The sequence below is a fragment of the Eleutherodactylus coqui genome, chromosome 10 (genome assembly GCF_035609145.1).
Source record: "Eleutherodactylus coqui strain aEleCoq1 chromosome 10, aEleCoq1.hap1, whole genome shotgun sequence".
NCBI classification, from domain to species: Eukaryota; Metazoa; Chordata; class Amphibia; order Anura; family Eleutherodactylidae; genus Eleutherodactylus; species Eleutherodactylus coqui.
In genome coordinates, this window is record NC_089846.1 from 98,323,621 (window position 1) to 98,337,241 (window position 13,621).

The 13,621-nt window shown below is 49.4% G+C and overlaps 2 protein-coding genes across 3 annotated transcripts in view; one reads left to right on the forward strand and one right to left on the reverse strand.

Moving 5' to 3' along the window:
• VARS2 (valyl-tRNA synthetase 2, mitochondrial) overlaps positions 1–7,040 on the reverse strand; it is a 34,595-nt gene extending 27,555 nt beyond the window's left edge. Inside the window, exons 1-4 of one of the 2 annotated variants that reach the window (XM_066581588.1) lie at positions 6,943–7,040; positions 2,327–2,493; positions 2,163–2,244; positions 197–297 (exon numbers count right to left, since the gene is read on the reverse strand). In XM_066581588.1, the coding sequence (XP_066437685.1) occupies positions 197–297; positions 2,163–2,244; positions 2,327–2,493; positions 6,943–6,958 (366 nt within the window). In that variant the 5' untranslated portion in view covers positions 6,959–7,040. Of the gene's footprint in view, positions 1–196; positions 298–2,162; positions 2,245–2,326; positions 2,494–6,937 lie in introns of both variants that reach the window. The other variant, XM_066581589.1, reaches the window with a different exon arrangement.
• A 179-nt stretch (positions 7,041–7,219) lies between these two features.
• LOC136580762 (zinc finger protein 664-like) lies at positions 7,220–12,517 on the forward strand. The gene is made up of 2 exons (XM_066581592.1): positions 7,220–7,293; positions 8,175–12,517. The coding sequence occupies exon 2, from the start codon at positions 8,392–8,394 to the stop codon at positions 9,124–9,126; it is 735 nt and encodes a 244-aa protein (XP_066437689.1). The 5' UTR covers positions 7,220–7,293; positions 8,175–8,391; the 3' UTR covers positions 9,127–12,517.
• Positions 12,518–13,621: the final 1,104 nt, after the last annotated feature.

The following is a 13,621-nucleotide window of genomic DNA, read 5'->3' on the forward strand; positions in this document are numbered from 1 at the left end:
ATATGGTATAAAGACCAACTCCATCTTGGGGATGCAGATCAGATGTTGGCCCTGATGCAGTAATCAGAAGAGCAAGTCACACAGCGCCAGTAATAGCCAGGGGGTCCAGATTGGGGGACAGCGTGAACATCTATGTGCTACTATGACAATGCCACATATGTGTGTGACTGGTGTGACTTCTCGCACCCGTCCTCACCTGGTATTCTGGCTTGAAGAATCCTTCCTTCACCCACCACAAATACCACGCGGCCTCGACATATCGTGGGCTGTACGCCGGGGGGAGAGGATTGCTGGTATCTAGAGATAAAACACGAAGCACTGATCAGGGACAAGCAGCAGGGCAAAGTCCAGAGCCCACATAGATCAGAGCCATACAGTGCCAGCCAGGGGTCATACGGAGCCAGCCGGGGCCCACACAGAGCCATGTGGTGCCAGCCGGGGCCCACACAGAGCCATACGGTGAAAGACGGGGGCCAACACAGAGCCATAGAGTGCCAGCCGGGGCCCACACAGAGCCATAGAGTGCCAGCCGGGGGCCCACACAAAGCCATAGAGTGACAGCCGGGGGCCCACACAGAGCCATAGAGTGACAGCCGGGGGCCCACACAGAGCCATAGAGTGACAGCCGGGGGCCCACACAGAGCCATAGAGTGACAGCCGGGGGCCCACACAGAGCCATAGAGTGACAGCCGGGGGCCCACACAGAGCCATAGAGTGACAGCCGGGGGCCCACACAGAGCCATAGAGTGACAGCCGGGGGCCCACACAGAGCCATAGAGTGACAGCCGGGGGCCCACACAGAGCCATAGAGTGACAGCCGGGGGCCCACACAGAGCCATAGAGTGACAGCCGGGGGCCCACACAGAGCCATACAGTGCCAGCCGGGGCCCATAAAGAGCCATACAGTGCCAGCCGGGGCCCACAAAGAGCCATACAGTGCCAGCCGGGGCCCACAAAGAGCCATACAGTGCCAGCCAGGGCCCACAAAGAGCCATACAGTGCCAGCCAGGGCCCACACACAGCCATGTAGTGCCAGCCGGGGGTCCACACAAAGCCATGTAGTGCCAGCCGGGGGTCCACACACAGCCATGTAGTGCCAGCCGGGGGTCCACACACAGCCATGTAGTGCCAGCCGGGGGCCCACACACAGCCATGTAGTGCCAGCCGGGGGCCCACACACAGCCATGTAGTGCCAGCCGGGGGCCCACACACAGCCATGTAGTGCCAGCCGGGGGCCCACACACAGCCATGTAGTGCCAGCCGGGGGCCCACACACAGCCATGTAGTGCCAGCCGGGGGCCCACACACAGCCATGTAGTGCCAGCCGGGAGCCCACACACAGCCATGTCGTGCCAGCCGGGGCCCACACACAGCCATGTAGTGCCAGCCGGGGCCCACAAAGAGCCATGTGGTGCCAGCCGGGGTTCATACAGAGCCATACAGTGCCAACCGGGGGCCCATACAGAGCCATACAGTGTCAGCCGGGGCCCATACAATGCCAGCCAGGGTCTATTCAGTGCCAGGCGGGGACCCATACAGTGCCATACAGTGCCAGCCGGGGACCGATATAGGGCCATATCGTGCCAGCCGGGGGCCGATACAGGGCCATATCGTGCCAGCCGGGGCCAATAAAGTGCCAGCTGGAGCCAATACAGGGCCATGCAGTGCCAGCCGGGGCCCATACAGGGCCATACAGTGCCAGATGAACAGCACACACAGCACCACCCACTATCTCTCTTTTTCCGATGCCCACCTGCCCTCTTCTGGCCACAGCTGGTATAACTGGTAACATCTTCCTGACATTACTACCGTGTTTCCCTGAAAATAAGACAGTGTCTTATATTAATTTTTGTTCAAAAAGGTTTAACTTTTTTACATGTATAGCTGCCTGGACACTATTTAAATTGACGTTTTTAATTAACTGTTAGCAGGGCTTAATTTTGGAGGAGGGCTTATACTTCAAGCATCCTCAAAAAGCCTGAAAAATCATTTTGCATCCTCAAAAATTCTGGAAAATCATGGTATGTCTTATTTTCAGGGAAACAGGGTAGTTCTACCATACTGCAGATTTCCAGCTTCAGCACTCATGTGATGCGAAGGGACATTGCAGAATAGCGCCTGAAATCTGCAGCACCGCTGATGGCACGCAGTACACGGCCCACCTTTCTTTTCTCCTGGCGCCGTACGACCTTCATACTCAATCGTCTCTTTGTCTCGCCAGCGCTTGCCTTTACCGGGTGACACCTGGCAGAGGGATATTAAAAGATGACATATATTTTATATTTATTATGTATACATATATACACACATAATAAATATTATATACCGTCTCCTGGGCAGCACCCTCTTCCAGCTGACACTGTTGACGCCGGCGCCGCTCATCCCTCTTGGTCCGCTCTGTGATGCTGGCAGCGCCTCTACGGGGTGCTCTGCCAATGACACTGCGGCTGGTGTCATACAGGAGGCGGATCATTATCAGAGAGGGGCGGAGTCCTAAAAGACAAATAACATACTGTCATTCAAACATGGAAAAATACAAAATACTGAATTTAAAGGGACGGTACACTACCGCGGGGGAGATGGAGGGGTAGATTCATGAATCCTGGCTAATATGCAGACCATGAGCACTCAGCCGAGGCAGTGCTGCACGCGGTGTGACAGGTTTGGCACAACTTCTAGAAGTTAGACGCTTTTTACTTCCGGTAACCCGGGGCTGGATTACTGTACACAAATCAAATGTCGCGCGCCACTAAGAAATCTGCTGTATTGTTACCATTCAAAGCCCCGCCCCCTTTTCTAGATACTTTTCAAAAGTGTCCATCGAGGTGCAAAAAGTGTCTAAAACAGTGGCAGGTGTGGCAGGTGCAACAATTTTGGCGCATTTTCAATTGTATGTTTTCAATTTGTGCAAGATTTAAAAAAATCCTGCATATAAGTGACAGCAGATCACAACCGCTATATAAGAGGCGCAGCAGTGCAGCCTCTGTAATGACGAGTCTGAGCCTCTAGGGGGTGATAGTACAGAAATAATGTTGGTAGAGAAGGGTTGCATGATGTGGAGCGTCCTCAGAGGCCTTGTTATTAGGAGGTGCAGGTTCTCAGCTCCATTCTGTCCGAAGAGAGGCTGCTCACGAAAGGGTAAGAGACGCGCCCCTTGCTGGTGCAGGACTGAGGCGTAATGCTTTGAGGCACCAGGCCCATCGGTAGAGAGGGCAATAGTGTATGTGTAGGTAGAGGTCAGAGGGCCAGGATCTTGCTGGTTCCCGGCTGCTGTACATGTGCCAGTTATTGTGGTGAAGATACAATAAAACTGGCATACAGCACATGTGTTGTGGAAGTGAATGTGTGCCACCCGTTTTGGGAGAAAAGACGGTGGTCCCAAGTGAGTGACGAACCCCCGACGTCACACGGGGACCCCCGATGTCTACGGGAATCTGTGAGAGTTACAGATAAATCCCAGTGGATATAAGTTATTAGGATTTGGGGAATTTAGGGGAGGGGGGGGGGGAATAAATTAAGAAAAAAGCGAAGATATATATATATGAGACTGGCAATACTCTGTATACAGAAACTATCAAGATATAATCAAAACCTTATGTAACAATCGCAATTTACTCACGTGGGTTTTCCTTGAAATGCCGATTAAAAAAAAGGGTTAAAAAAAAAATAGTAAAATGGACAAATCGGCAGGTCCCAATGACCTACACCCCTGGGTTCTAACGGAATTAAGTAATGTGTTAAGGTCCATTTACACAGGACGAATGTTGGGCAAAAGATGCCTGACACTTGTCTGTGTCTCCGCGCTCCCGTACTCCTGCACAGGAGCTAGCAGAGCTGTCTCATTCACGGAGCTGCCAGCAGGGGGGCGGGCAGTGCGGGAGATTTCTCTCCTCCCGCTCCCCCGCCCCTCTCCATTGAGATACACAGCGGCCGTTCGCTATTGAACTGCCGCTGTTTAAACTGCACGATCAGCAATGAGCTTCATCACTGATTTTTTAGGCTGCATGAAAGACCGGAGATGAAGCTCATCGTTAAGTTTTAACAGCCGCCGTTCAGTAGCGAACGGCCGCTCTGTATCTCAATGGAGAGGGGCGGGGGAGCGAGAAGAGAGAAATCACCATTATATACTAAATGGGAAACCACTGGGGAGCACTGACATGGGAAAGGACTTGGGGGGGTTTAGTTATCTCTAATGGTAACCGGAGGAACCAGTGTCAGGCAGCTGCTGCTAAGGCAAATAGGATCATGGGGGCATCAGAAGAGGTCTAGGGGCACATGATGAGAACATTGCTCTTCCTCTTTACAAGTCACCGGTCAGACCACACATGGAATATTGTGGACAGTTTGGGGCACCGGTACTCAAGAAGGACATGGCAGAGCTTCAGCGGGTACAAAGGCGGCAACTAAAGTGATAAACCGAATGGGCGCCAGGTGGACTACAATACCCAGAGAGGTTATCAAAATTAGGATTATTTAGTTTAGAAAAAAGCCAGCTGAGGGGCGACCTAAAACCTATGTATAATAGGACTGCAACAAGGGGGCGCTCTTATAACTATATATAAATATGTCATGGGACTAAACAGAGATTTGCCCCATCATCTATTATACCCAGGACTGCAACAAGGGGGCGCTCTAATAACTATGTATAAATACATCAGAGGTCAGTACAGAGATCTCTCCCATCATCTATTATACCCAGGACTGCAACAAGGGGGCGCTCTAATAACCAAGCTCTTATACCCAGGACTGTGACTGTAACAAGGTAGCGCTCTCTACATCTATAGCAGCGGTTCCCAAACTGTGCGACAATCAGGGGCTCCGTGGTGGCGTACCTATGGCACGCGTGCCGACAGCTGTTTACCACTGTAGTGATAACAGGCGGGTTGCTGCAGCTCCCCGCCAGTAATCACTCAGCGGCGTTGATCCCGACACACACTCTGATGTCAGTGTGCACCAAGGATCAGTAATATTATTACTGTTGGTTCACTATTTCTACTGAGGCCACCAATATAGGGGGATCACTATTATTACTGGGACCAGTATAGGGGATGCTATTACTATTGGGGCCAATATAGGGGTCACCATTACTAACAGGGCTGCCAATATAGGGGGTCACCATTACTACCGGGACCACCAATATAGTGGGTCACCATTACTACACGGGACCACCAATATAGTGGGTCACCATTACTACACGGGACCACCAATATAGGGGTCACTATTACTACACGGGACCACCAATATAGGGGGTCACTATTACTACACGGGACCACCAATATAGGGGGCCACTATTACTACACGGGACCACCAATATAGGGGGCCACTATTACTACACGGGACCACCAATATAGGGGGCCACTATTACTACACGGGACCACCAATATAGGGGTCACTATTACTACACGGGACCACCAATATAGGGGTCACTATTACTACACGGGACCACCAATATAGGGGGCCACTATTACTACACGGGACCACCAATATAGGGGTCACTATTACTACACGGGACCACCAATATAGTGGTCACTATTACTACACGGGACCACCAATATAGGGGTCACTATTACTACACGGGACCACCAATATAGGGGGCCACTATTACTACACGGGACCACCAATATAGGGGGTCACTATTACTACACGGGACCACCAATATAGGGGGTCACCATTACTACACGGGACCACCAATATAGGGGGACACCATTACTACACGGGACCACCAATATAGGGGGACACCATTACTACACGGGACCACCAATATAGGGGGACACTATTACTACACGGGACCACCAATATAGGGGTCACTAATACTACACGGGACCACCAATATAGGGGGCCACTATTAGTACACAGGGCGGATTTGCTGCAGAATTTACAGTAGTTGTAGCAGCAAAGCGGATGACATTTTGAAAATCTCATCCACACACTGTGGAACAAAAATCTGCATACAACCCCTTGCAGATACTGACACATGGTGCCGGATTTAATTCCACAGCATGTTAATTTTAAATCTAATGTATATTAATAGCCCATTCAGTGCTCCAGCCTTCCTCCCTTTTTTTTGTTTGTTTTTTAACCCTTTCCACTCCAATTTTGGATTCAGGATTTCCTAAAAGGCTCTCTCTTTTTGCTCCTATACAACAGTGCCATCTGCTGGCTAAAGCCAGTGTGTGCGCGCCAGAGAGGCTCTGACAGCGAAGTGGCTGGCAACAGATGGTAAGAATACCCTGTCGGACGTCTTCTGACATTTGAGCTGTACAAGCTTCAATCAGAATGTAGGAGGACGTCAGACATTGGATTGGAAAGGGTTAACAGCCCTGACCTTTTTATAAGGACAGAAGTAAAAATCATGTGTGTGATAAGCCACGCCTCTAACCAGACCACACCCTCTGTCCCGCTTTGGGGCTCCACAAGAAACTTTTGCTTCAGAAAGGGCTCCATTGCTGAAAACGTTTGGGAACCACTGATCTAAAGGATTCTACACCAACATAGGAGAGGGTTCTTTACTGTAAGAGCAGTGAGACTATGGAACCCTCTGCCTGAGGATGTGGTGATGGGAGACTCGATAAGAGTACAAGAGGGTCCTGGATGTCTTTCTTGATGTTATATCACTGATTACTAAGAGGGGTCGGTGATTTGGGGATTATTCTGATCGGCACATTGGAGTCTGGAAGGAATTGTTTTCCCTTAAAATTAGGAAAATTCTTCTGCCTCATTGGGCTTTTCTTTTGCCTTCTTCTGGATGAACATTGGGGGTAACCGGCTGAACTGGATGGGCGTGTCTTTTCTCAGCCTTCCATTCTACGTTGCTGTTACTGGAGCATTACATGGCTGTAGTGAAGGAGTATGGCGGTATTACTCGGGTACTATACGGGTATGTGAGCACGGTGTTACTCGTGGACGATATGGCGGTACTCCCCTCCGTCACACGGACCTTACCTCTCCGCCCCGGCATACATTCACACGTTTCCCGGGACTCCGCTGATGACTGAAACTCCCCTATGCGTTCCAGAAGCTAATCCACCAATCAGAAGTCTCACAGTTCATTTTGAAATCGAGGCTTGGGTAAGTGTGGTTTCTAACGACCAATCAAAGCACAATATCAGCTAAGTGGGCGGGTTATGATGTGTGGGTGTGGTATCACGCGTCTTTCCACCAATCAGAGCCGAATACAAGACTTTCTATCCAAAAACTACATCTCCCAGGATGCTGTGCGGTGACTGTAGTATGGTGATGGAGAAGAAAGAAAATCTCAGCACCAGAGACAGTGCAGCGCTGAGAGTGACCGAGGTAATGAAATACGGGGTCTGCAGTGTAGTAATAACGGGACAGAGGAGGGGCTTCTGTGTAATAATAACGGGACGGGGGGGGGGGGAGAGGGGGCTGCGGTGTAGTAATAATGGAACGGAGAGGTCTGCGGTGTAGTAATAATGGGATGAGAGAGGGAGCTGATGTGTAATAATGATGGGAGAGGGAGCTGATGTGTAATAATGATGGGAGAGGGAGCTGATGTGTAATAATGACGGGAGAGGGGGCTGATGTGTAATAATGACGGGAGAGGGGGCTGATGTGTAATAATGACGGGAGAGGGGGCTGATGTGTAATAATGACGGGAGAGGGGGCTGATGTGTAATAATGACGGGAGAGGGGGCTGATGTGTAATAATGACGGGAGAGGGGGCTGATGTGTAATAATGACGGGAGAGGGGGCTGATGTGTAATAATGACGGGAGAGGGGGCTGATGTGTAATAATGACGGGAGAGGGGGCTGATGTGTAATAATGACGGGAGAGGGGGCTGATGTGTAATAATGACGGGAGAGGGGGCTGATGTGTAATAATGACGGGAGAGGGGAGGGGGCTGCGCTGTAGTAATTACGGGATGGGATGGAGGGCTGCAGGGGAATAATGGGACAGTTCAAAGTAACCTTTAAAGCGACTGTCCAGCATTAGATAAACATGTCTGCTTTCTTCCTAAAACTGCACCACCCCTGTCCACAGGTCGGGAGTGGTATTGCAGTTCAGCCCTCGTCTCTTCAGTATAGCTGACAAAACCCGTAGGCAGTTGTGGCGCTGTTTCTAGAAGCTGATAGTCCTTCTACTCTCATACAAGCTCTTTAAGATTCAGAATTTATTCTTCTTTTCCTGAATTTCTCTTTTCTATACTTTCTAGGTCTGAACCCCAAAAAGTGAGGGTAGTGGAGTGCAGCGGCCACGGCCTGCAGCAGCCTCCTATGTGAATGGGTTCTGTGGTCGAGGAGGATAGTCTACTTCAGACTCAAGGAGCCGGGGTGATGTTTCCAGTAGACCACCAATGAGAACTACCATGGACCTCCGAACAGACGGACCCCAGGCGATCCTTGAGATTTGGCCTGTTTTGTAGGAGGGCTATGGAGAAGGACCTAAAGATGGTGGATAGTCCTCAGACTCTGGACAGTCCGGTGGCTGAGAACTATGGACAACGTGTGGATGTCACTGATTGCTCTGAGGGCGGTAATAACGGCCTTAAGGAGCCCGCGAGTGATCTAGACAATGCTCCCGATTTCATTGAAGATGAGGGTGGAGAGATTCGTTACATCTGCTCCTTTTGTGGGAAGTCGTTCAAGCACATTGGCCACTATAATAGACACAAGAAGAAGCACTCGACTCAGAGCCTCTACAAATGTCCGGAGTGCCAGAAAAGCTTCCGTGACCGTGGAGAGCTGAAGATCCACCGGAAAGGCCACACTGGAAAGAAGCCCTTCAAGTGCCCAGAATGTGAGAAGACCTTTGCGAAGCAGTCCCTCTTGGCGGCCCATGAGAGAAGCCACACGGGGGTGAAGCCGTTCATGTGCCCCCTGTGTATGAGGAGTTTTACTCACTCATCAAGTCTGAGGAGGCATCAGCAAACGCACACCGGGGACAAGCCGCACAAGTGCACCGAGTGCCCCAAGGCATTCTTCAGGAGAACCCACCTGGTGCGGCACTTGCGGATTCACACGGGCGAGAAACCCTATAAATGCAGCAAGTGCGAGAAAACATTCAATAGGAAATTTACTCTAGAGGCTCACTGCAGAGTCCATACTAAGAGAACCCCCGAGAACCCAGAGTCTTCTGGGACCACAGACGATTCAGATGATTGGTGAACTTGTGGCCTAAAATGAATCGGTGAAGAGCAGATCACCATTGAGTTGTTGTCTTTTGTCAAACCTGGAAAATATGGCTACCGATGCCCCTGCCCCCACACTAAATATACTATAAAATACATGAGATTCCCCAAAAATGTGCATTCTGGACAGCCCAAGATGCAGTACCCTTCCTCTGTGTCTGCACCATCACCTTGTTGCTAGGGCCATGCTGCCTAGTAACTAGTATTTCCAATGGGGTTGTCGGGTAGCTAGCTCATAGCAACCAGTCCATCTTAGATTTCTGAACTAAGGGCAAAGCAAGGACAGAGCAGCCGGCAGGCTCAGCTTAAGGACCCCTCACCTAGAATTGTCCTGAAATATGAGAAGGTACTTTATAGGAGTTATTAACCCCTTACTGACCGCCCATACGTCTTTTGACGATGGCCTTTAATGGGCTTTATTCTGACGGCACTGCATTAGATGCCTGGTGTGGGTTTCCCGTGCCAGGTGGAGTGTATGCTCGGCTGTTGGATAACAGCCTGCGACCTGCTCTAACAACATTGACCGAAAAAACCACAGATCCCCGCTGTTTAATCCTTTACATACCGTGCTCAGTGCAACTGCGGATTGAAAGACGCTGACGGAGGGAGGGGGCTTCCTTTGTCACCAAACAGAACCCTGCAATGTGATTGTGGAGGTCCCGATGGGTTGCCGTGGCACCCGGAGGCTTGAATATGGCTTCTGGGATTGCCAGCTATGGTGGCCTATGAGGTTCATCTTCATAGGCTTTCTAATAGACTGCTATACTGAAGAATATCAGTGTAATTTATCATTCTTCTAATACACTACTATTCAAGTCCCCTACTGGGGCAAAAATAAAATGTCAAAACCCCAGCTTTCCCCCTTTACTTTGTCCAAAAAAACAAACCATGTAGTATCGCTGCGTTCATAATGACCCAGAGAAAAACATTAGCACATTAACCTGTCCTGATATGTTAGGGGGTCTTTGAATGCAGCAATGAACAAAAACTACATATATATATTTGGCATTGGTGTAATCATACCGGCCGGCAGAATTATTTAACATATTATTTATACTTCACGGGGAACGCAGTTAAAAATAATAAAAAAAACGTGAAAACATGCCAGGATTGTAGATTGTTAATTTTGCCTCTAGAGAAAATGGAATAAAAAGCAATCGATGTGTTAAAATGTTGCCAAAAATTGGACAAATGCAGACTAGATATACATAACCCTCGTAGCGCTCCGAGAAAAAATAAAAATGTTCCAACTCTCGGAGAGCGGCAGCACAAAAGCAAAACTTTTTTTTCCCCCTCAAGTGTTGGTACAAAAATGGCAAAACATAAAGTATAAACTTGGTGTCGCGAAGTCGTGCCGACCCAGAGAGTCAAAATGCCGTAAATATGAAATCTCAAAAAATTATTGCAGGATTCCTCCCCCCCTAAAAAAAATAAATCATGAAAGTTGTACAATACACTAAATGTACCCGAAATGATACACAATAAACAAGCCCTCGCATGCCTAGGTTGACGGAAAGATTCAAAAGTTATGGCTCCAGGAATGTGACAATGGGGGGCAAGAAACTGAAAGATGAGTTGGTCATTAAGGCCATGTCCACGGCACGTGCGGATTTCAGCGCTGCCCGCGGCCAGTGAGTCCTGCTCACCTGCATTCCTTGGCAGCGGCGTCCGCGTGGATCCCTCCACTTCCGGGGTCGCTGTAATGTGCATGGTTCTCATGGCTCGCCGTTGGACATGCGCAGTACAGTTTTTTTTGTTTTTTTAATCTGCTTTCCCGTGGATCTGTGGCACGCCCGCAGTGTCTGTGTTGGGTGGGCTGCAGATCGGACGGCTCCCATTGACTTCAATGAAAGCCATCAGTGTGGGATCCGCACAAAAATGGAGCATACTGCGACTTGTTTTCCGGACCAAAAGGTCCGCAAATCAAATCTGCAAAATCTGTTTTTTTTCCCCCACACAAAGCATGTTTTAATCCATTTGCGGACACCCATGCTTCTCTATGGGCGGCTTCATTTGCGGATCTCCAGTGTGGATACTGCAAATCAAATTTGCCCATGGACTTTGGGTCTAAGGGGTTAATGATTAGTAAATCATGGCTGCTTGCACGAACAGCGCCGCTCCAGTTCCTGGTTGTGTATGCTATTGCAGTCCAGGTTCAAGGAAGTGAATGAAGCTGAGCTGCAAGAACGCAGATAACTCAACACCCCCTCCCCACCTTTAAAGCACAATTTACGTAATTTTTTAGTGATGCTTGTCTGGAGGGGGCGTGGCCATCCATACTGACAGATTTATGTAAAATTTTGCCAGAAACTTACGCTTAGTCTGGAGCAGACATATCTGTCTGTGAAAGGGGAACAGAGGTGATGGGATGCGCCTCTTCGTATATGCAATGCATCGGAAGGATGGCAGGCTGAGTCAACCTTGAGCCGGCTACCAGAACCTGGTAGGGATTGAACCTACAACCTTCAGGTCGTGGGCGAGAGCTTAGGACTGCATTTCTGCTGCCTTAGCACAGCGCGCCTGTGAGGAAATCTTATTAATCCCAGCGTTGAGTTGCTGGACTTAGTAAATTTCCGCCATGACTCTTAGTAGGCGGGGATAAAAAATCTGTGTCAAAACTGGCGCCGCGGGATCAACTGTTCAAATTAGTTTAAAATGGCTAAAAATAAGTGGCGCCCGGGGTCACATGTTATCGTACTTGCGGCCTAATAGTTTAATTTTTCACCAGTGCTGCCTACATGCCCAAATAAAGATACGGCGCCTCCCGGCTCCGCAGCGACTCGTAGATCCGCCAGTGGGTTTGCCCTTTACAATACCCAGAGCGGCCGCTCCCACCTGGAGGCCATATTATAAATGAGAAGAGGGTTTGGCAGAAGACAGCGACTCACAGACTTTATATAATTGTAGAATTTTTATTTAAAGGGCCGGCGTTCTATTAAAATCCGTTACTACGAATAATGTGAAGATGATTTTATGAAAATGTATTTATTCACAGATGAGCATTAATGAGATGCATCGGACAGAACTGATTGGCTGAGTTAAACCTGGTGCTGCCCTGAGGGGTGGGGCATGATACTGACTCTTCAATGGTCTTTGAGCCCCCCCGTGTTGAGCTCCGCCCCCACATCTGGGTTTGTTCATTAGTTTTGTCTGGATGGTTCCTTTAAGTTGACGGGTTTATGATTATGTATAACATTGTACCGCACGGTCGCGGGATGTCCTTGTGTCTCGCAGAGGGCGGGGCTTCAGATATTGCTGCTACCGCCATACCATTTCCTGTCCAGTCATCACTGTATCATTATATACTTGTTCTCTCCTATGGAAAGTCTCGGCGTTCTACACGCAGTATTAAAGCTATTTGGTTCGCAGTTGCTGGCCAGGTGTCTGTATCCATCCAGGTGGCCTCAGCCGTATGTTGTGATGGGGGACACGGCCGACACGGTGGGCTGCTCCGCCACAGCCACCCCATTCATTTGGTGACTCTGCAGGGAAAATATATGGCTTCCCCGCACTGCAACCGCTCATGACAGGTGAAATCAGCTCACTGGGCAAGGGGTGGTCCTTAAAGGGGTGGTTTTCAAGATCTCTGCTTGTCGTCATTCAATGGAAATCTTCATTCTTTGCTTTGAAGAGACAAGGCCGGGTTCCCACACTGCAGCCAAATCTGCACAGTGGCTGCGTGGCTTTGTTGGTTAATGGGCAGTATTACCAGTAAAATCATGCGGTCATCTGACCCCCGCGGGTGGGCATGGATGTGGCCGCATGCAGTTTAAAATTCTGTTGTGTTGACGTGATGGACCCAGGCGCATCTTGTAGCAAGCCGCGCACGTTTGTGTTCATCACATGATCAGCGCTGATTTTTATCCCATGGAAGTATACACAGACAGATTCTAGTGGGTGACAGCAAGCAGAGATCTTAAAATACCTAAGTAATCGGTACAGAAAGTGTGTTCAAAAATACTATACCTTGCCATATTCAGAGAATAACCTTTAGGGCTCCTGCAGACGAGCGCAGGCGCATATATGCTCGAGAGCGTGACGTGATTCGCTGTGAAGGGAGCGCTATCGTGTGCCTTGGTGTGCGAATTAGTGCTGCTTACTGTACTTTTCTACGCTGCTGGCCCATTCACATTGGCGCAGGACACCCCCGCTTCATGATTGAACTGGATGGGCAGCATAATTAGTGCATGGTGTTATCAATTAACAGCACAAAATCTAACAGCTCAGTGTGCGATTTTGTGTGGATGGGGTACACATTTGCGCACCCCTTTAGATTGCTATGGGGCCAGGGGTGAGCAAATGCGCACAAAAATGGAGCATATCGTGTATATTTTCAAACGTGCAAAAATATAATGCCAAACCGCTGATTGTGAGGGAACCTAATGAAGTCAGTGTGCTCTACTCTCTGCGGTTCGGGTGAGCAAAAACGTGCGCAAAGTCTCCCGTCTGCAGAAGCCTCTGGGCTGTATTCA